This window comes from Myotis yumanensis, unplaced genomic scaffold (genome assembly GCF_028538775.1).
Source record: "Myotis yumanensis isolate MYYU_CA2020_CCGP unplaced genomic scaffold, mMyoYum1.0.hap1 SCAF_10, whole genome shotgun sequence".
NCBI classification, from domain to species: Eukaryota; Metazoa; Chordata; class Mammalia; order Chiroptera; family Vespertilionidae; genus Myotis; species Myotis yumanensis.
In genome coordinates this window covers 19,077,070-19,099,553 of record NW_027223761.1, presented here as the reverse complement: position 1 = coordinate 19,099,553, position 22,484 = coordinate 19,077,070, and the positions used below count along the sequence as shown (strand labels likewise).

At 50.0% G+C, this 22,484-nt stretch overlaps 1 protein-coding gene across 1 annotated transcript; it reads left to right on the top strand.

Moving 5' to 3' along the window:
* The first annotated feature begins 4,369 nt into the window (after positions 1-4,369).
* On the top strand, positions 4,370-6,395 carry LOC139017720 (proteoglycan 3-like). The gene is made up of 3 exons (XM_070426321.1): positions 4,370-4,753; positions 5,440-5,571; positions 6,336-6,395. Exons 1-3 carry the CDS (start codon positions 4,370-4,372, stop codon positions 6,393-6,395), a joined length of 576 nt encoding a protein of 191 aa, XP_070282422.1.
* The last annotated feature ends 16,089 nt before the right edge of the window (positions 6,396-22,484 follow it).

Below are 22,484 nucleotides of genomic sequence, written 5' to 3'. Positions count from 1 at the left end.
AACTCAGTGATCCGGAGACCCAGAACTATAATTTAGATAACATGCCTAAGTTTAACCCAGGTTACCCAAAGGCTCTAGATAATATATTTCTGTCAATTCAGTGACCCCGAGACCCGAAACTGTAATTAACATGCTTAATTCTGCTTCTGTAATCTGCTTTTTTGTGAGCCAGGTGCCTCATTCCAAACCCTGGGATGTAATCAATACCTTTGTGATTTTTGCCTATATAAGTCTGGTTTTGCCACCATCTTATTGCTATGAGATTTGGGAATGTCCCCTCATAGTCCCGGATTGCAATAAATGTGACTCTTTAATTCGACTTCTTGAGGCGTCCTTCTGTGATTCGAGGGGTACATTACAACATTTATAGGCAAAAGGGAGCAGAGGAAGGTTCTAGCAAAGAATGCATTGCTTCAGGGGAGGTCACCTTTTTTTGTAAGGAGTCTATCAAGAGGATTACCAGCCCAAGCTGGTTTGGCTCAGTGGATAGAGCATTGTCCTGCAGACTGAAGTGTCCCGGGTTGGATTCTCCTCAAGGGCACGTACCTTATTGGCAGGCTTCTCCTGAGGCCCTGGATCAGGACCACGTGTGGAAGTCAACCAATGGATCTGTTTGTGTCACATCACTATTTCTCTCTCTCTCACCCTCTCCCTTCCACTCTCTAAAACTCACTAGAAAATTATTCTCTGGTGAGGATTAAAAATAAAAAAGTAAAAATAATGAGTAAGAGGACTGGCTTTATATCCCAAAATATGGGCTTTCCCATCCCAACATGGTGCTAGCTAAGCTCTGAAGCTAAGCTCTGTCTTTAGGGTGGAACCCCTGGAGTTCTGTTCACTGCACCAGCACAGAGCGGGACTGCAATCCAGACAGTGCTTATCTGTGGACACAGGTCCCAGATCCAGTGCTGGACAGCCCCAGGTCCAAGCCCTGTCCTGAGAGCACTATTGGAGTTGATCCCATTAGAGGCAGGTTCTGTCATAGCCTCAGCTCCCAGGTAAGAAAACTGAGACTCTGGGACTTACCATTCATTTGCATCACACTGCACTGAGACCCACCCCCTGCCTAATGTGGGACTGGACTGACCCTTGAGACAAGAGGCAGAGTTTGAAACCCCTTTGGATGTAAATGCAAACAGTAAGCCAGACGGTCGGAGTTTCACGATACTGAAAACATTGGCAGCATTGGATGGACTGTCTGGGAGTAATGCAGACTGTCTGGGGTATCAAAGAAGCAAGGACCTAGGAGTCAGACGTGCCATTCCTTCCTACTTGTATGAACTTGGGCTGGTCATTGAACCTCTCTGAGCTTCTGTAGTAGGTGTGTAGATGAGAGATGGCAATATCTATTTTGTAGAATGATTGTAAAGATTAAGTGGGGTGATGGATGCCAGAGCCTTCATGTAGCAAAGTGTTTGGTCTGTGGTGGGACTTCAAAAATGTTATTTCCAGTTTTAAATCAGACATTACTTTGGTCACTGAAGCCATTGGAATGTCTTTGCCTCGAGTGTGAGTGCAAAGAAGATGGGGGTGGGGGAGGTGCAGGCTGTAGAGAAGGGAAGTGAGTGAGAGGAGGCAGAGAGCAGGCAGCCATGGGGGGACAAGGAGCTGGAAGACCTGCCCTTAGGCCTGTCTCTGACTTGCTGTGTGATCTTGGGCAACTTGTTCAAACTCTCTGAGGTGTCATTTCCACATCTGTAACAAGGGAAAGTGTGTTTAAGCTCACCATGAGGCTGACTCTTTGGCACTTGAGAGCAGCTGAGCATCCCTACCAGAGAGTGATAAGATGCCCCTGGCCTGGGCCCCAAAGGGAGGAGAATACTGAGGAGGGGTCTAGCCCTAACCTCTTCCCTAACCCTAGGGTGGACTCAAAATTTAAATCCAAGACCAGGTTTTTGGGCCCCAGAATTGGTCAATTCCCCCACTATCACACCCCATGTCAGTAGATAAGCTGAGGATCTGGTCCGTTGGACCGGAGAGATAACAGCCAAGACCGTTACCCTGCAATCAGGCCCAAAGGTGACCTCTCAGATACTTCTCCATTTGTAGCTCCCATGGGACAGCAGATGCAGGGAAGGCTTTTCCACCCTCTGGGCTACCTGTGTCTGGTACCCTGAGCCCTGGAGGGCTGAACAGGAGTCTGAGGAAGAAATACGACTGCCCAGAGGGAATGTCACAGAGTGGGTCACCCACCCTGCCAAGGCCGCTAGCTCCTGGCAGGCATATCCAGCAACGCCAGGGCTCAGCACTTGTTGGCCTCTCTTTGGACGGCAGTGAATGTGGCTGGAGCTGGGTTATTAAAGTTTTGATACTTTAATCATCACAGATGTTTTTGCATTTATTTTTATTTCCAAGAAAGATTACATGAGCAATTCATTCATCTTGACTACTGAATTCTTTAGTGCCCCCTTACATTTTGCACCTGAGATGAGTGCCTCACTCAGTGCCCCCTAGTCCTGACCCTGGTGGTGACAGAGGGCTGGTGGGAGATGAGGATGGGGGTGGGGAGGGTGGCCCCCATGGTGTATGAAAGATTCTGCATGAAGCTTTCCATTGCAGCTGTCACCTCTTTGCCTGAAGATAGGCCTTGATGTTGGACTAAATGGCATTTTCTAGACCAGTGATCCTCAACGGAGGCAACTTTGCTCCCCAGAGGACATTTGGAAATATGTGGAGATGTTTTTGATAGTCTTTGGGGGACAATCAGATTGATGGGAGGAGGTACTCCTGACATCTAGTGAGTAGAGACCAGGGATGCTGCTAAACTTCTACAGTCACCCCTTCCCCAAAACACAGCAAAGAAACACTTTACTCCAAATAGTAAAAGTGAAAAGGCTGATAACTTTGATCTAGATCTATATCATAGAAGAAAGAGTATAAGTTTTTCACATATTAAAGATGAAAAAAAGAGGAAGAGGGAGAACTAGAGTGAGAAGGAGAAAAAGAGGGAGGGAGGGGAGAAGGAAGAAAAGGAGAGAGAAAAAGAGATAGATAGATGGATAGATAGATAGATAGATAGATAGATAATAGATAAATAGATGACAGAAGGTTTGGGAACCAGAAGGACTAGAAATAGCAGATCACTCACTTCCTGTGCACACTTGCAAGGGACTTTCCGTCTCTGAATCTCATTTTCACACCTGTGAAGTTAGGGTCATCATACATTCCCATGGGAATGAGGAGAAGATGAGGATTCTGGGATGGGATGCATATGAAGTCCCATATGCATTCAGGAGGTGGGCACCTCTTTTCTCCTCTCCTCGTGGTTCCTCAGCATCCTAGGATCCTTCACTTCATTGGCTGGGATAGTGACCAGAGGAAGGCTGCTCCCGGGGTTATGACTGGGGCACTTTAGGGGTGCTAATAGTAAGTATATGTGGACAGTAGCCATCTGGGGTCTTCTCCAGCACACCTGGGTGTTTGGACACCCATATGTGTCAATGGACCCAAGGAGGCAGGTCCCTGCAGTCTCAGCAGGGAGCAGGTGAGAGAATTGAGCAAATGCCTTATTATCAGCTCCCCTGCCCAGCACCCCAGCCTGGGGCAATCATCCTGGTCTCTTGCCACTTCCCCAAAAGCCCAGTATAAGGACTGCCTCTGGGACCCAGCAGTTTGAGACAGCAAGAGTGGAGGTCTCTGACTCTTGAGAGGTGAGTGCTCCCCCAGCTGCCCAGGGAGGAGGGGTCCAAGGCTTGGGAGGAAGCAGAAACCTATATGGCAAACACCTAGGAGGCCTGTCCTTAAGACCCTGATGGCCACTGTCTTTCCACTCCATGCTCAGTGTAGTGGAACCGACCCTGACTTGAGCAGACCAGCTCTGGGCTAAGTGTCATCTCAGGGGCCAGTGATAAAGCCCATGGGTAAAAGGGAGTTTTTCTGCCTCACCAGGTTAGCATCTGTTCACTGGGGAGAAGGGAGCTCTCTAGTTTGTCTTTAATCAGCTACTTAATCAAACATTGCATCTCTGTTGTGTCAGGGGCCGTGCAGACACAGTGAACAGACCCACGGTGTGAAGTGAACCTGTGTCCCTGACACCAGAACAGTGACTATGAAACTCCCCCTGCTCCTGCTGCTCCTCCTGCTGGGGACAGTTGCTGCTTTTCATCTGGGTAAGTCCTCCCTTCTCTTCTCATCCAGCTTGACCCCTTCACTTTCTGGGCACTCCTTGGCTTCTTCTGGGCCAAGGACACAGCTTTTCCTTCTTCAGTGGACCCAGCTCCCCTCAGATAAGATCTTTCATGGACTCAGAAATGTGACCTGAACAATCTGTCAGGGCTCTTCCTCAAGCAAAACCCACTCACCTTCTCAGAGCAGCTACTTCCTACCCCTAAAACACACACCTGTCAGCCAGTGCCAGGTGCTCACGGGGATGTTAGAGCTGTCCGTGGTCCTGGAAGAAGGAGCTCCTTACCTGATGGCAGGCTACCTCTTCTTCCCAGGGAATGGTGCCCCCTATCAGGACAGCCAAGAGTCACAGGCCGACCTGAGCCAGGATCTGGAAGGCTCAGGGGAGCAGGAGGGAGAGTTGGTCCTGACTGAGGAGGCCATTCAGTCCCAAGGAGAGCAGGTGGAGGCTTCCAGCTGCCAAGATGCCTTTGAGGACAAGAAGGCCATGGAGTCGGACCCAGGTGACCTAGATGAGAACTTTCAGTGCCCCAGGGAAGAGGACACAGAGGAAATGCTGGGAAGTCCTGGGTGCAAGACCTGCCACTACCGGTTGGTGCAGACTCCCAAAACATTTGCAGATGCTCAGGTAAGTGGCAGGGAGGCTGCTGTTGAAGGAGGACCAGGGGCAGGAGAAGAGAGTGGGTTCTACCTCCTGCTCCCTATTCATTTACACTAGTGGCTGTCAAAGGCTAGTGAGCAGCAGACTCTCCTAGAGGTCTTGTTGAAGCATAGATTTCAGGGTTAGCAATCTGGGGTGGGGCCCAAGAGTTTTCATTTAGGACCAAGTGCCAGGTGATGATGATGTTGTTGGTCTGGAGGCAGTACTTTGAGAATCACTGATTGGGACAAAAGGCTTTGGTATTAGATATACCTGTGTTAAACCCTGGCTCCACCTGTCATTGACATGTTACCTGGGCAAGTCCCTTCATCTTTCAGAGCTTCAGGATCTTCACTTGTACAATGGCGATATACAGTACCAGCCTCTTGTGTTGTGGTGAGGATTAAATGAGATAATACATGGCAAGAATTTGGATCAGTCCTTGAGTCATTTTAAACTCCCAGTAGACGGTGGCTAAGATTATTCTCAGGATTATTATTATTTCCTGCAAGAAGTTCCTGGTGACAGATAAAGGAGCAAGAGATGGGCTTTAAGGAGCAAGTAGATCCCTGATTTCTGACCTGACAAGGGATGGAGAGTTATCTTCTGGAGTCTCAGGAACTTGAGTGAAAAAAAACCCGGTGAATTATCTACCCCACCTCTTCTTTCTGCAGGACACCTGCTGGAGGTGCTACAGAGGCAACCTGGCCGCTATCCACAGCCTCAGAACCAACAATCAACTCCAACACTTGGCCAGTAAGATCAACCAGCAACAGGTCTGGATTGGAGGCGCCATTGGGGGCTGGGTAAGTAAGGGGCAGCTCCCAGGTACAGGAAGTTCTCTCTGGCACCAGGCCTCATTCCAGCATCTGAGTGACCTTCCTGTGGGAGGCAGTGGGGGAGCTGGCTGGTGCTGGCTAGAGAGAACTGGTCATTGTGCACATCTCTTCCCAACTCCACGTTCAGTGACTTCGTGTTTGTGGCATGAAATCTGCCATGGCAGGTATATTTCGACCATGGAAAATGGCTGTTGTTACAAATCAGGGTTCCTCCCTTCCTCTGCCTTCTCACCTTCCCCCAGAGCTGGTTGGTAAACAGTTACCAGCTCAGCACTGGAGTCAGAGATCCATTCCTTCCCCAGCTTGGTCATTTACAAGCTGAATGGCTTCCTCATGTCTAAAATGGGGGTCCTTCTCTCAGAGTGGTTCTGGGATAGTGGGTGAATAAGTGCTATTATATTTGCTACTCAATTGTGGTCCATGGACCAAGCAGTATTAGCATTGTCTGATGGCTTGTTAGAGATGCACGGTCTTGGGCCCCATCTGAGACTCCTGAATCAGCATCTCCATTTAAAAAAAGTCTGCAGGAGACTTGTATTCACAGAAAGTTTGAGAAGCCTGGCTGTGTGAGGCGGGGAGGGATCACTGCTTTTCTATTGTCATTGCCTGCAAACCCTCAGGGGTGGGTGTCCAGGTTATCTGGCTCCTAGCTGGGTGGCCAGTGCCCAGAATGGGACAGTCAGTGGGCATTTTCTGGAACCTCTGAATCTGTCTGTCTTCCTGGACCTCAGCCTCTGACCCAGCCTATCCCCTCTCTCGTTCTAGTGCTTCGGGTTTCACTGGCTGGATAGGAGCCCTATAAATTTTAGTCACTGGGCTAATAATCGTGGGCACGGCCGCTGTGTGACCCTATGCACAAGAGGTGAGCAGACTGGGCCCCAGGGCAAAGGGAAGGGATGGCAAGGTGGACTCTTACACACTGTCCCTTTGAGCTGCCTGAGCAACACCTCCTCAAACTCACAACCTCCCCACAACTGGAGAACCAACGTCCTGTCTCTGAGGAGGGTTGTGATGTAGGGTGAGGGGATGCCCTGTGTGAGGGCTGAATGGGGGCTCTCCATCCTCACAGATGAAGCTTGGCTGAGGGTCTGGGGGCTGCTTTCCTTATTCTGCTACTGATGTGACAATTGAGAGTAGCTGAGGTGAATGAAAGGTGTGGATGAGGGACAAGCAAGAGATGTGCGAAATAGGAATGGCTGAATGCCAGACGTGAAGGACTCAGGACTGTGGCTAAGGCCATACACGCTGGAGAAAGGCTGCCACAGTTCTCATCCCAGACCTGCCACCTGCCCACTGGCATACAGACAAGTGGTTTCCCCGCTGAGCCTCAGGTTCCTCATCTGTGCAGTGGGGATGAGGACAGCACCTCCTTCTGGGAGTCATTGTGAGGATTAGCTAGGAGCCCCTAGGAAGCACTCAGCACCCTGTCTTCCTGGGGTGAGAACTCAACAAACACAACCTAGTGGGGGTGTGTGGCAAACATCATGACAATTGGAGGGCAAGGGGGGCACGGGCCACACTCTGCTGGCAGCTGACATCACTGTGTTCTCTATTGCTAGGGGGTCTTTGGCGACAGTCAGATTGCAGAAGACGTCTGCCCTTTGTCTGCTCCTCCTAAGCCAGTGGTGAGAAAGGGATCCTGCCTGGAGTCCTCTCCCTACACCCCTTCTGGCAGCCCCTGGCCCACCTTGGGCACTGCGCTGGACTCCCAGCCTCTCCTGGTCATAAAGCCATGTTTCCCACTGCATTTCCTGACTCTTGTTTCTTCATTGCTCATTGGATGACTCCCTGGGGCTGAAAATCCTGAAAGCCCTCACTCCTGCAGGGTGGGGCTTTGAGGAAAGTAAAAGATGGCCAGTGGCACACAGGGATGGGTGGAAAGGGATGGAGTGCTGAGGGGTTTGGCTGCAGTGCCACCTAAGGGCGGAGCCAGGACTGGGTGGCTCTCCCAAGACCCTTCTCAGCCTAGGCTGGGGGATTCCACAACCCCACCCCTTTGCACTGGGGAAGTTCTCATTGGGTAGGGGATAGGGGGGGACTGGCCCTCCTGCTTTGTTTGGATTCAGTATAGGGTGCGGGTATTGTGGGAGTGGGGTGGCTTTCCAAATGAGGGTGATATCACTGATTCAAGAACTGGAGGACTGTTAAAAATTTTACTGAGTACTTTTAAAGATGAAATTGGCTTTATTCATTGATTCATGAATCAGGCAGCATCCCATCCAGCAAATAGAAAGAAGCTCTGAAAGCTGTAATAATGGAAGGTGTTTATAGGCAGAAGGGAGCAGAAGGAAGGTTCTAGCAAAGAATGCATTGCTTCAGGGGAGGTCACCTTTTTTTGGAAGGGGTCTATCAAGAGGATTACCAGCCCAAGCTGGTTTGGTCAGTGGATAGAGCGCTGGCTTGAGGACTGAAGTGTCCTCAGTTCCATTCTGGTCAAGGGCAAGTATGTAGGTTGCAGGCTCCTCCTGAGCCCCAGGGCCCGGGACACGTGCAGGAGGCAACCAATTGATGTGTTTCTCTCTCATGGATATTTCTCTCTGTCTTTCCCTCTCCCTTCCACTCTCTAAAACTCACTGGAAAATTATCCTCAGGTGAGGATTAAAAATAAAAAAAGCAAAAGTAATGAAATAAGAGGACTGGCCTTACATCCCAAAATATGGGCTTTCCCATCCCAACAAGGTGCTAGCTAAGCTCTTTGTGATAGATCCTCCCTTCCTCCAACTGGTGGGCGGAGTATGACCTAACCTGAGGCCTGGAAATACCTGAGTACCTAAACAGCACCTTATGTGGACCATACATTCGCCACCAATCAGAGTACACTAAGCCCCCATTCCGCCTCTCAAAAGGAGTGCCCACCTCCTCACGTGTTGCTATTCTCCCCTTGCGAGACAGTCTGGCAGGTCCTTCACCTCTAATAAAGCCTGTAGTCCTGGTTTTTGGGCTCTGTCTGATCTTTCATTTTTCGGCCTCTGATTTTTTATTTTTGGTGCCGAAACCTGGGAGAGGTGCACGGGAGGTGGAAGATCCTCAAACCTAGCCCTGAGCTTCTGATTCCTGCACTGGCTCTGCTTGGTGGTATGGTTCTGAGTTGATTGGCCCTCTCCGGACACCTCTGGAACCCTGCCATACCAGGACATGTGGGGGTCTCGTAGCTTCCTTCTCACCGGTAGGCTTCAGGGACTTCTTCCCCCCCCCCTCCCCCTCCCCCCCAATCATTCCCTTGACCTGGAAGGGCCTCAGAGTTTACCGTCTACTTGGCTACAGGTTCTACAGGTTCTACGTTCTACCAAAGCCTGGGTACCTGGCCGGGAAACTCTGCTCTACTCCATGGGAAAGGTCTCGGGGTGGCGACCTTGGAACCTTTTCTCATCTCTCTCCCTCTCTACAGGTTGGCTGAGGGAAAAGGAGGATGCTCCTTGTTCCTTCACCAAATTCCCGGTGGCCCTTCCCTCTGGTCATGGGAACCTCTCAGTCCAAACCTCAAAACATACCCTTAGGGTGTCTCCTTGCCAATCTCTCAATCCTTGGTCTTTCTGGCTACATCAAACCAAAGAAGCTCTGCCTGGCCACAATATAAATTCGACAATGGCTCTCAGTGGCCCCAAAATGGCACTTTCAATTCCAATATCCTCCAAGACCTAGATAATTTTTGCCACCGGGCAGGGAAAGCTTTCAAAATCCCTACAAACAGGCTTTCTTCCCTTCTGCACCCCTCCCCTCAACTCTCACCCCTCTCTTTGCTCCTCATGTTCCACTCATCAGATCCTCCTCGAGAAGTTCCCTTTGCCCTCTCAACCCAGTCCTCAGCCCCTTTCTCTGTCTTCTGACTCTTTCAACCCAGCTGATCATTCCTCTCCACCTCGCCCGCCCCTTACAATCCCGCCATGAAATCTGCACTCCATGCTCTACCCTCTGAGAACTTAAACCGCCCGCCTTCCCCTGTGTGCTCTCTGCTAAATCTCTGCCCCCATGACTGCCAGCAACCGAATTCACAGGTGGCTGGCCAGTGCCCTTTGGGAGAGGTTGTAGGGGCGGAGGGTAGCCATTCCCTCTCACTTTCTGATCTTTCTCAAATCGAAAAATGCCTCAGCTCTTTCTCTTTAGACCCTCTTAACCAGCAGCCGCCTTCTCCCCAGTCCCTGTATTGATGTTCTTAGTGAACGGAGTCACTGAGGCAAGCTTGGCATGTAGGATGAAGTAGAGCAGAGGGCTACCGCTCGCTCAGGAGTGTAGCAAATGCCCCCAAAGCCCTCATGGCTTTTATTCAGGGAGCACAGCAAATAACAATGGAGTACAGCAAGTAACAATGATTAACAAGCATGCTTATGAGATCATCTGAGCTAAGTTATACATTATACTATTAATTTCCTATGTTATACAAAGACTCTTTCCACCTGCAGCAGTGCACCCTCCCTTGAGCTTTCCATGCCCTCATGGACTATTTATCACCTCAAGGAAAGTTCTGCCTCTGAACAATAAGTCTTGCTTGCAAGACTTTGTTCTGACGCGGCCTGCTTGCAGGCTCCCGCCTTGTCTTGGCAGAACGTCCTCTTCTAGTTAACTTCTTTCCGCTTGACCGCTACACCCTGAAAGTCCAAATCCTGAGAATGTAAGCTCCAAAACAGCCTTTCCCATCTAACACTCATTCTCAGGCCACCCAAAGACTGCCTTCCTCAACAGCCTCTTCTATTCCTGCGTCCATTCTACCCCTGAGGGAGGCAGCAGGAACTGAGGGCATAGTCTGAGTCCATGCCCCATTCTCTATGATCTGCCTCACAGATTGAGAGGCATCTCAGGTTTCTTTTTCCACTGACCTGACCACCTTTACTCCCCCCACATATGCCGCAAACTTCAAAAAATAGATACAGGTCCACAAATCCCTCAAAAAGACCTCGTTTAACCTAACCTTTAAGGTCTTTAATAATAGAGATGAGGAGACCCAAATACAAAATCAAAAGTGAGATCAGGCCAAGGCTGAGGCCCATTAGGAGGCCTTCCAGCTCCTAGCCACTGCTTTCAAACCCCAAACGAAGTGCCGGTCCTCCAACTGCGGGTAAGTCAGGGGCTAAGCCTCCTCCGGGCCCATGCCTCAAAAGCAGCAAGGAAAGACAGTGAGCCAAGTCCTGCTCAAACCCAAAACCCCCGCCTGGGCCCTGCCCAAGGTGAGGAAGGGAAAGGCCACTGGAAATCAGACTGTAGTCTGGCCCCTCTGGTTCAGGCCTCAGCCAGTCCAGCACGACCACCCTCTGAATCGGGTTTGGAGCTCTCAGACCTTCTGGGACTGGCCACCGAAGAAGCTGCCCAGGCCCTGACAAGGCCCCACAGACTTACATCACCAGGACAGAGCCTCGGGTAACAACTGTGGTGGCAGGTAAGCCGATCTTTTTAATTGACGCTGGGGCCACTTATTCTGCCCTTTCCAAATTCGCTGGGACCCTTGTCTACTCCTCAGTCTCTATTTTGGGGGTTGACAGATTAGTCTCACAGCCAGTAGTCACCTCACATCTACACTGCATCTTACTAAATTCCCCCATTCACTCTTTTCTCATTCTACCTTGGTGCCTATCAGGGCTACCATGTATCTCCTCATAAAGCCCAGTTGTCCCAAACCACAGTCACCTACCTCAGGTTCACTCTCTCACCCCACAAGGCCGAGCCATTCCTGGGACTGTAAATACCTATCTCCTTATCTCCTCTATGACTGTCCCTCCTCTGAACAAGAAATTTTCTTCTTTCTCAGGCTCACTGGATACTCTCACCTCCAGGTTCACAACTTTAGTCTTCTTGCAAAACTCCTCTATGTCATGACATGGCGAAGGGACCCCCTCACTGAGCCTTTAGATCCCAAGGCCAACATTCTCACCCCTTTAATGCTCTGAAAACTGCTCTGACCTCAGTGTCTTCTCGCCCCTTCCCCCCTCCCCAACTCCACCCTTCGCAAAGGATAACCTCCTTGACTGCACAGGCTTACTCAACAGTCCAGCTATTATCAGAAACTGAGCTCATTATCTCACCAACCTTAGCACATTATCTCTAGGAGAAATGGGGCAGTTTGAAGCCAAGCAGCTAGAGGCCTGGGAAACAGGCTGCAGGGCCTACTCCCTCCTCCCCCTGCCTTTTCTCCAGCCTCATATCCAGGTCTCTGGCTTCCACTGCTCCTTTCCTTCCCTTTCTCTATTCCCTTGGATAACAGCCCATTCTAACATTCCCTCCCACTTTCACTGCAATACCATCTCAACCACTCATCTGTCACCCCTTATTGGTAGAGCCATGGTGACTACCCTCTCAGCTCGGAGTGCAGAACTAGAAAGGGAATCTCATACCCTTTAGTCCACCTCTTCTCCTTACACCTATCAGCTTGTCTCCATGATCAGGGATCTTTCTTCCTCTGTGGGGGAAACACATACGTCTGTCTCCCCATCAGCTGGACAGGAACCTGTACTCTCGTCTATCCCTCACCCACGACATCATCCCCCCGCTTTGGCTTCCTGATGTCTCTTCAATCTGATAATGACCCTGCTTTTGTCTCTCAGGAAACGCAGCTGGTCTCTCAAATGCTAAACATCAAATGGAACCTCCACATCCCCTACCACCCTCAGTCTTCAGGTAAAGTAGAAAAGGCCAATCATCTCTTAAAAACACATCTAACCAAGCTATCCTTAGAGCTCCATATGCCGTGGACTGAACTTCTCCCCCTGGCACTAATGAGACTGAGGGCCACGCCCTGACAGCCACTACTTCTAAGCCCCTTTGAGATCACGTCTGGGCAGCCCTTTGTCCTCCCGGAGGACAATTCCCCTACCCCGGGAGACTACTTCCCCGCTTTTGCCCATATGAGGGCATTCTTACAACAACACACTGATAATCTTCTCCCCCGTCCCTTTGCTACAACTTCTACTCATCTCTCAATCCTCCCTGGGGACTTGATCTATGTCAAGAAAAAAGGAAAGGCATCCTTAACACCCCTGGGAGGGGCCTTTCCCAGTCATACTATCCACTCCTACTACAGCAAAGGTACAAGGAATACACCACTGGTATCACCTCTCACACATTAAGCCATACAAACCTCTACACAAAACATTACCTTCCTACACTTCTACCCCCACAGGACCTACCTCTCTCAGGCTCACCAAATGTCTCCCCACCATCCCCGAAGAAGTCTCAGTGGCACCATTCAGGACCTGATGACCCATCATTCTTCACAGGCTCTTACCTGGCAAAGGACCCTCTGACTTTTTACCCTGGAAGAAGCTCAGGTTTTTTAATTCCTTTTTATATGTCTCGTCTCCTCAGCATAATCCTCCTACAGGCAGCTAACAATGAATGTACCAATGAAGGTTTTTGGTCTTTTCAGGTGAAACGGAGTTGGGATGATGAGGGAGTCATCAATTCTACTATAATTGTCTTTATCAAAACCTATGTTAATCCCTGACCTATTCCCCCCCAGCCCCCCACCAAAGGACATTCTCTCTTGCCCTACAAACCCTGGACCTACTCCTTTGCCCACCCTCATCAACACAACTTTCCATCTACTCTCTAACATCAATCCCTCCTTCTTTACATCCTGTTGGATTTGTCTGTCACTGGCTCGAATCCTCATCATAGCCACTCCAATCCCAACCTATTGGATCACTAACTTAACTCTTACTTATACCAGACCTCAACGCACCCTGTACAACATCTCTACCTGTTTAACAAATCTATAAATTTACCCCCTCCCTTAGCCTGCCCTCCACTGGGTATTTTTCTCCTCTGTGGGACTACAGCCTACTACAGCCTGTGTTCCCCAGGACCTGTCACACTCGCTCTGCCTTTATGTCTTCCTAACCCCCAATCTTTCTATCAGAACAGAAGGAGAACTCAAATTCTCTCCTTGGTCTTCTCAGGTCTCACCACAAAAAGGCAGCCCTTGTTCCCCTCTTAGTGGGTACAGGAGTCTTCACTGCAGTAGGGACAGGTGTAGGAGGCATTTTCTCCTCTGTTCATTTCTACCACAAATTGTCTGCTGAATTTTCAGAGGATATCGCCATAATTAGCAATTTCCTTGAATCCCTTCAAAGGCAGGTAGAGTCCTTAGCAGCGGTACCCCTATAGAACCCGTGTGCTTTAGATCTCTTGACAGCTGAAAAAGGGGGTACCTGTGTCTTTCTTGGGGAAGAATGCTGTTACTTTGTAAATGTATCAGTAATTGTCAAAGACCACATTAAATCCCTCCGGGACAGGATTGACCAAAGACGACGTAACCAGCTAGAAGGGGGGTATGCCATCTTTGGCTCACTTACTCCATGGCTCCTCCCACTATTAGGCCCACTGGTATTTATTATTTTAATTTTGCTCTTTGGCCCCTGTCTCATGCACTGTTTCACTAGTTTTTTTGCAGAACAAAATGCAGGCGTTCGCTAACCAGAAAGTGGGAGAGACATATCTGGCCTTGAATTCAGAACCTAGAGACACCTATGTCACCAGAATCTTTGAGACTCCGGGTAGATGCCCCTGACGACGTCCCCTCTCAGCAGGAAGTAGCTACGGAAGATGGACCTTCACCCCCTGACCTTGCCTGGACTCTCAATTTTTTTTTGTTTACTATTACCAAAAGATTGGAAGGATAGATCCTCCCTTCTGCCCAACTGGTGGGTGGAGTATGACTTAATCTGCGGCCTGGAAATACCTGACTACCTAACCAGGCACCTTATATGGACCATACATTAAGCCACCAATCAGCACCCTCCGAGTACACTAAGCCCCCATTACTTCCCATTCCTTTCCTCAAAATGTGTGTTCACCTCTGCTTGTGTTGCTGTCCTCCACTTGCGAGACAGCCCTGCAGGTTCTTCTCCTTTAATAAAGACTGTAGTCCTGGTTTTCAACCTCTGTCTGATTTTTCACTGTGAAGCTAAGCTCCATCCTTACAGTGGAACCCCTGGAGTTCTGTTCACCGCACCAGCACTGACCTGGAGTGCAATCCAGACAGTGCTTATCTGTGGACACAGGTCCCAGTTCCAGTGCTGGCTTTCTGACAGCCCCAGGTCCAAGCCCTATCTTAGAGTGTTATTGGAGCTGTTCTCATTAGAGGCAGGTTCTCTCATAGCAAAAGCTCCCAGGTGAAAACATTGAGACTCTGGGACTTGCCATTCATTTGCATCACACTGCACTGAGACCCACCCTCTGCCTAATGTGGGACTGGACTGACCCTTGAGACAAAAGGCAGAGGTTGAAACCCCTTCAACATAAATGCAAACGAAAGCCAGAGAGTCGGAGTTTCACAGAAGTTGAAAACGTTGGCAGTGTTGGATGGACTGTCTGGGAGTAATGCAGACTGTCTGGGGGTATCAAAGAAGCAAGGAACTGGGAGTCAGACCTGCCACTCCTTTCTAGTTGTAAGAACTTGGGCAGTTCATCGAACCTCTCTGAGTTTCTGTAGTAGATGTGTAGATGAGAGATGGCAATACCTATTATGTAGGGTGATTGTAAAGATTAAGTGGGGTGATGGATGCCAGAGCCTTCATGTAGCAAAGTGTATGGTTTGTGGTGGGCCTTCAAAAATCACATTTCCAGATTTAAATTAGACATTGCTGTGGTCACTGAAGTCATTGGAATGTTTTTGCCTGGGATTTGATAGGGCAGGGGATGGGTGGGTAGGCTGTAGAGAAGGGAGGTGAATGAGAGGAGGCAGAGGAGAGGCAGCCATGGGGGGACAAGGAGCTGGAAGACCTGCCCTTAGGCCTGTCTTTGACTTGCTGTGTGATCTTGGGCAACTTGCTCAAGCTCTCTGAGGTGCCATTTCCACATCTGTAAGACAGGGCTGTCCAAGGGAAAGTGTGTGTAAAGCCTATCGTGAGGCTGGCTCTTGAGAGCAGCTGAGCATTCTTACCAGGGAGTGATATGATGCCCCTGGTCTGGGCCCCAGAGGGAGGAGAATGCTGGGGAGGGGTTTATCCCTTCCCTCTCCCCTACCAGGGTGGACTCAAGCTGTAAATCCAACACAAGGCTTTTGGGACCCAGAATTGGCTAATCCCCCCACTACCACCACCCCATGTCAGTAGACAAGCTGAGGGTCTTGTCCGTTGGGCCAGAGAGATAAGAGCCAAGACCGTTACCCTGCAATCAGGCCCAGAAGTGACCTCTCAGATACTTCTCCATTTGTAGGTCCCCTGGGACAGCAGAGGGAGGGAAGGCCTTTTCACCCTCTGGGCTACCTGTGTCTGGTGCCCTGAGGCCTGGAATTCTGAGCAGGGGTCTGAGGAAGAAATATGACTGCCCAGGGGCAATATCACAGAGTGGGTCACACACCCTGCCAAGCCCGCTAGCTCCTGGCAGGGATATCCAGCAACGCCAGAGCTCGGCATTTGTTGGCCTCTTTTTGGACGGCAGTGAATGTGGCTGGAGCTGGGTTGATTAAAGTTTTGATATTTTAATCATCACAGATGTTTTTGCATTTACTTTTATTTCCAAGAAAGATTGCATGAAAGCTATTCATTTATCTTGACTACTGAATTCTTTAGTGCCCCCTTACATTTTGCACCTGAGATGAGTGCCTCACTCAGTGCCTCCTAGTCCTGACCCTGGTGGTGACAGAGGGCTGGTGGAGATGAGAATGGGGGTGGGGAGGGTGGCCCCCATGGTGTCTGAAAGATTCTACTACATGAAGCTTTCCATTGCAGCTGTCACCTCTTTGCCTGAAGACATGTCTTGAGGTTGGATTAAATGGCATTTTCTAGACCAGTGATCCTCAATGGAGGCAACTTTGCTCCCCAGAGGAGCTTTGGAAATATGTGGAGATGTTTTTGATAGTCTTTGGGGGACAATCAGATTAATGGGGGGAGGTACTCCTGACATCTAGTGAGTAGAGACCAGGGATGCTGCTAAACTTCTGCAGACTCCCCCACCCCCGTCAACACACAACAAAGAATTACTTTACTCCAACTAGTAACAGTACAAATATTGAGAACCTTGATCTAGATCTATAGCATAGAAGAAAGAGCATAAGGTTTTCACATGTTAAAGATGACAAAAGAGGAAGAGGGAGAACTAGAGTGAGAAGGAGAAAAAGAGGGATAGAGGGGAAAATGCAAGGAGAGAGGAAGATAGATAGATAGATAGATAGATAGATAGATAGATAGATAATAGATAGATAGAAGGGTGGGAGCCAAAGAACTAGCAATCCCAGATCCCCTTCTTCCTGTGCACACTTGCAAGGGACTTTCCCTCTCTGAATCACAGTTTTCACATGTGTGAAGTTAGAGTCATCATACATTCTTATGGGAATGAGGAGAAGGTGAGGATTCTGGGATGGGTTGCATATGAAGTCCCTGTTCTAGACAAGCACTCAGGAGGTGGGCACCTCCTTTCTACTTCCCTCGTGGTCCCCCAACATCCTAGGATCCTCCACTTCATTGGCTGGGATAGTGACCAGAAGAAGGCTGCTCCCGGGGTTATGACTGGGGCACTTTAGGGGTGCTAACAGTAACTATATGTGGACAGTAGACATCTGGGGTCTTCTCCAGCACACCTGGACACCCATGTGTGTCAGTGGACCCCAGGAGGCAGGTCCCTGCAGTCTCAGCATGGAGCAGGTGAGAGAATTGAGCAAATGCCTTATTATCAGCTCCCCTGCCCAGCACCCCAACCTGGACAATCATCCTGGCCTCTTCCCACTTCCCCAAAAGCCCAATATAAGGACTGCCTCTGGTACTCAGCAGTCAGAGACACCAAAGTAGAGGTCTCTGACACTTGAGAGGTGAGTGCTCCCCCAGCTGCCCAGGGAGGAGGGGTCCAAAGGTTGGCAGGAAGCAAAAGCCTATAGGGCAAACACCTAGGAGGCCTGTCCTTAGGACTCTGATGGACACTGTCCTTCCACTCCGTCCTCAGTGTAGTGAAATGAGCCTGCAGGGGCAGGGTCTGGGCTAAGTGCTGTTCCAGGTGCCAGTGATAAAGCGCTTGGGTAAAAGGGACTTTTCTTGATTCTCCAGGTCAGTGTCTTTTCACTGGGGGAGAAGGAAGCCCTCTAGTTTGCCTTTAATCATCTACTTAAACAAACATTGCATCTCTGTTGTGTGACAGGGGCTTGCAAACACACAGGACAGCCCCAAAGCATAAAGTGAACCTGTGTCCCTGCTGCAAGAAGAGTGACCATGAAACTCCCCGTGTTCCTGCTGCTCCTCCTGCTGGGGACAGTTGCTGCTTTTCATCTGGGTAAGTCCTCCCTTCCCTTCTCATCCAGCTTGACCCCTTCTCCTCTTTCTGGCACCTCTTTGGTTCTCGCTGGGTCAGGGCCACAGCTTTTCCTTCTTCAATGGGCCCAGCTCCCCTCAGGTAAGATCTCTCTTGGACTCAAAAATGTGACCTGAACATTCTGTCAGGGCTCCTCCTCAAGCATAACCCACCCACCTTTTTTTTTTTTTTTTTTTAAATATTTTATTGATTTTTTACAGAGAGGAAAGGAGAGCCATAAAGAGCTAGAGACATCGATGAGAGAGAAATATCGATCACCTGCCTCCTGCCCATGTTCTACAGGGGATGTACACGCAACCGAGCTACATGCCCTGGACTGGAATTGAACGTGTTACCCTTCAGTCTGCAGGCTGACTCTCTGTCCACTTAGCCAAACCGGCTAGGGCAGCATCTCCATTTTAAAAAGATCCACAAGAGACTTGTATTCACAAAAAGTTTGAGAAGCCTGGCTGTGTGAGGCGGGGAGGGACCACTGCTCTTCCATTGTCATTGCCTGCAAACCCTCAGGGGTGGGTGTCCAGGTTATCTGGCTCCTAGCTGGGTGGGCAGTGACCAGAAAGGGACACTCAGTGGGCATTTTCTGGAACCTCTGGATCTGCCTTTCTTCCTGGACCTCAGCCTCTGACCCAGCCTATCTCCTCTCTTTTTCCAGTGCCCCCAGTTACACTGGATAGATAGGAGCATTGTAAATTATAGCCACTGGGCTCATCATCATGGGCACGGCCACTGTGTGACCCTATCCACCAGAGGTGAGGGGGACCAGGCCCCAGGGCAAAGGGAAGGGATGGCAAGGTGGACTCTTACATACTGTCCCTTTGAGCTGCCTGAGCAACACCTCCTCAAACTCATAACCTCCCCACAACTGGAGAACCAACGTCCTGTCTGTGAGGGGGGTTGTGATGTAGGGTGAGGGGATGCCCTGTGTGAGCGTTGTATGGGGGCTCTCCATCCTCACAGACGAAGCTTGGCTGGGGGTCTGGGGACTGCTTTCCTTCCTCTGCTACAGATGTGACAATTGAGAGTAGCTGAGGTGAATGAAAGGTGTGGACGGGGGATGAGGGAGAGATGTGTGAATGAGGAATGGCTGAATGCCAGACGTGAGGGACTCAGGACTGTGGCTAAGGCCATACATGCTGGAGAAAGGCTGCCACAATTCTCATCCCAGCCCTGCCACCTGCCCACTGGCATACAGACAAGTGGTTTCCCCGCTGAGCCTCAGGTTCCTCATCTGTGCAATGGGGATGAGGACAGCACCTCCCTCTGGGAGTCATTGTGAGGATTAGCCAGGAGCCCCTAGGAAGCACTCAGCACCCTGTCTTCCTGGGGTGAAAACTCAATAAACACAACCTAGTGGTGGTGTATGGCAAACATATCATGACAATTGGAAGGCAAGGGGGGCACTGGCCACACACTGCCAGCTGTTGACATCACTGTGTTCTCTATTGCCAGGTGGTTATTGGAGACAATCATGTTGCAAAAGACTTCTGCCCTTGGTCTGCTCCTCCTAAGCCAGTGGCGAGAAAGGGATCCTGCCTCGTGCCCTCTCCCTACACCCCTCCTGGCAGATCCTGGCCCACCCTGGGCACTGGGCTGGACTCCCTGCTTCTCCTGGTCATAAAGCCATGTTTCCCACTGCATTTCCTGACTCTTGTATCTTTATTGCTCATTGGAGGACTCCCCGGGGCTGGAAATCCTGAAAGCTCTCACTCCTGTGGGGTTGGGGGCGGGGGCTTTGAGGAAAGTAAAAGATGGCCAGTGTCCCACAGGGATGGGTGGAATGGGGTAGGGCGCTGAGGGGTTTGGCTGCAGCGCCACCTAAGGGCGGCGCCAGGGCTGGGTGGCTCTCCCAAGACCCTTCTCAGCCCAGGCTGTTGGATTCCACATCCCCCCTCCCCCCAGGGGGAAGTTCTCATTGGGTGCCAGCTGGGGGTGGGAGTTGGGAACTTGCCCTCCTGCTTTGTTTGGATTCGTTATAGGGTGAGGGGTGGGGTGGCTTTCTAAATGAGGGTGATATCACCGATTCAAGAAATGGAGGACTGTTAAAAATTTAACTGAGTACATTTAAAGATAAAATTGGCTTTATTCATTGATCCATGAATCACGCTGCATTCCATTCAGCAATCAGAGAGAAGCTATGAAAAGCTGTAATAATGGAAGCTGTTTATAGGCAGAAGGGAGCAGAAGGAAGGTTCTAGCAAAGAATGCATTGCTTCAAGGGGGGGGGGGTCACCGTTTTTCGGAAGGGGTCTATCAAGAGGATTACCAGCCCTAGCTGGTTGGCTCAGTGGATAGAGCGCTGGCCTGAGTACTGAAGTGTCCTGGGTTCCATTCTGGTCAAGGGCAAGTATGTAGGTTGCAGGGTCCTACTGAGCCCCAGGGCCCAGGACACATGCAGGAGGCAACCAATCGATGTGTTTCTCTCACCTCAATATTTCTCTTTCTTTCCCTCGCCCTTCCACGCTTCAAAACAAATTGGAAAATTATACTCAGGTGAGAATTAAAAATAAAAAGAGCAAAAGTAATGAAATAAGAGGACTGGCCTTACATCCCAAAATATGGGCTTTCCCAACTCTACAAGCTACTAGCTAAGCTCTGTGAAGCTAAGCTCTGTCTTTAGGGCGGAACCCCAGGAGTTCTGGCCAATGCGCCAGCACAGAGCAGGACTGCAATCCAGACAGAGCTTATCTGAGGACACAGGTCCCAGATCCAGTGCTGGCTTCCCGACAGCCCCAGGTCCAAGCCCTGAGAGCACTGTTGGAGTTGATCTCAATAGAGGCAAGTTCTGCCATTGCCTCAGCTCCCAGGTGAGAAAACTGAGACTCTGGGACTTACCATTCATTTGCATCACACTGCACTGAGACCCACCCTCTGCCTAATGTGGGACTGGACTGACCCTTGAGACAAGAGGCAGAGTTTGAAACCCCTGCAACATAAATGCAAACAGTAAGCCAGACACTCAGAGTTTCACGATACTGAAAACATTGGCAGCATTGGATGGACTGTCTGGGAGTAATGAAGTCTATCTGGAGTATCAAAGAAGCAAGGACCTAGGAGTCAGACGTGCCATTCCTTCCTACTTGTATGAACTTGGGCAGGTCATTGAACCTCTCTGAGCTTCTGTAGTAGGTGTGTAGATGAGAGATGGCAATACCTATTTTGTAGAATGATTGTAAAGATTAAGTGGGGTGATGGATGCCAGAGCCTTCGTGTAGCAAAGTGTATGGTCTGTGCTGGACCTTCAAAAATGTAACTTCCAGTTTTAAATCAGACATTACTGTGGTCACTGAAGCCATTGGAATATCTTTGCCTGGGGTGTGAGTGCAAAGAAGATGGGGGTGGGGGAGGTGCAGGCTGTAGAGAAGGGAGGTGAGTGAGAGGAGGCAGAGGGCAGGCAGCCATGGGGGGACAAGGAGCTGGAAAACCTGCCCTTGGGCCTGTTTCTAACTTGCTGTGTGATCTTGGGCAACTTGTTCAAACTCTCTGAGGTGCCATTTCCACATCTGTAAGACAGGGCTGTTCAAGGGAAAGTGTGTGTAAAGCCTATCGTGAGGCTGGCACTTGAGAGCAGCTGAGCATTCCTACCAGGGAGTGATAAGATGCCCCTGGTCTGGGCCCCAGAGGGAGGACAATGCTGGGGAGGGGTCTAGATCTTCCTCCCCCCCCACTAGGGTGGACTCAAGCTGTAAATCCAACACAAGTTTTTGGGGACCCAGAATTCGCCAATCCCCCACTACTACCACCCCATGTCGTTAAGCTGAGGATCTGGTCAGTTGGGCCAGAGAGATAAGAGCCAAGACCGTTACCTTGCAATCAGGCCCAGAAGTGACCTCTCAGATACTTCTCCATTTGTAGTTCGCCTGGAACACCGGAGGCAGTGAAGGCCTTTTCACCCTTTGGGCTACGTGTGTCTGGTGCCCTGAGCCCTGGAGGGCTGGGCTGGAGTCTGAGGAAGAAATATGACTGCCCAGCGGGAATGTCACAGAGTGGGTCACCCACCCTGCCAAGGCCGCTAGCTCCCGGCAGGGATATCCAGCAACACCAGAGCTCGGCATTTGTTGGCCTCTCTTTGGACGGCAGTGAATGTGGCTGGAGCTGGGTTGATTAAAGTTTTGATATTTTACTCATCACAGATGTTTTTGCATTTACTTTCATTTCCAAGAAAGATTGCATGAAAGCTATTCATTTATCTTGACTACTGAATTCTTTAGTGCCCCCTTACATTTTGCACCTGAGATGAGTGCCTCACTCAGTGCCTCCTAGTCCTGACCCTGGTGGTGACAGAGGGCTGGTGGGAGATGAGGATGGGGGTGGGGAAGGTGGCCCCCAGTGTGACTGAAAGATTCTGCACTAAGCTTTCCATTGCAGCTGTCACCTCTTTGCCTGAAGACATGTCTTGAGGTTGGACTAAATGGCATTTTCTAGACCAGTGATCCTCAATGGAGACAACTTTGCTCTCCAGAGGACATTTGGAAATATGTGAAGATGTTTTTGATAGTCTTTGGGGGACAATCAGATTGATGGGGGGAGGTACTCCTGACATCTAGTGAGTAGAGACCAGGGATGCTGCTAAACTTCTACAGACCCCCCGCCCCCGTCAACACACAACAAAGAATTACTTTACTCCAACTAGTAACAGTACAAATATTGAG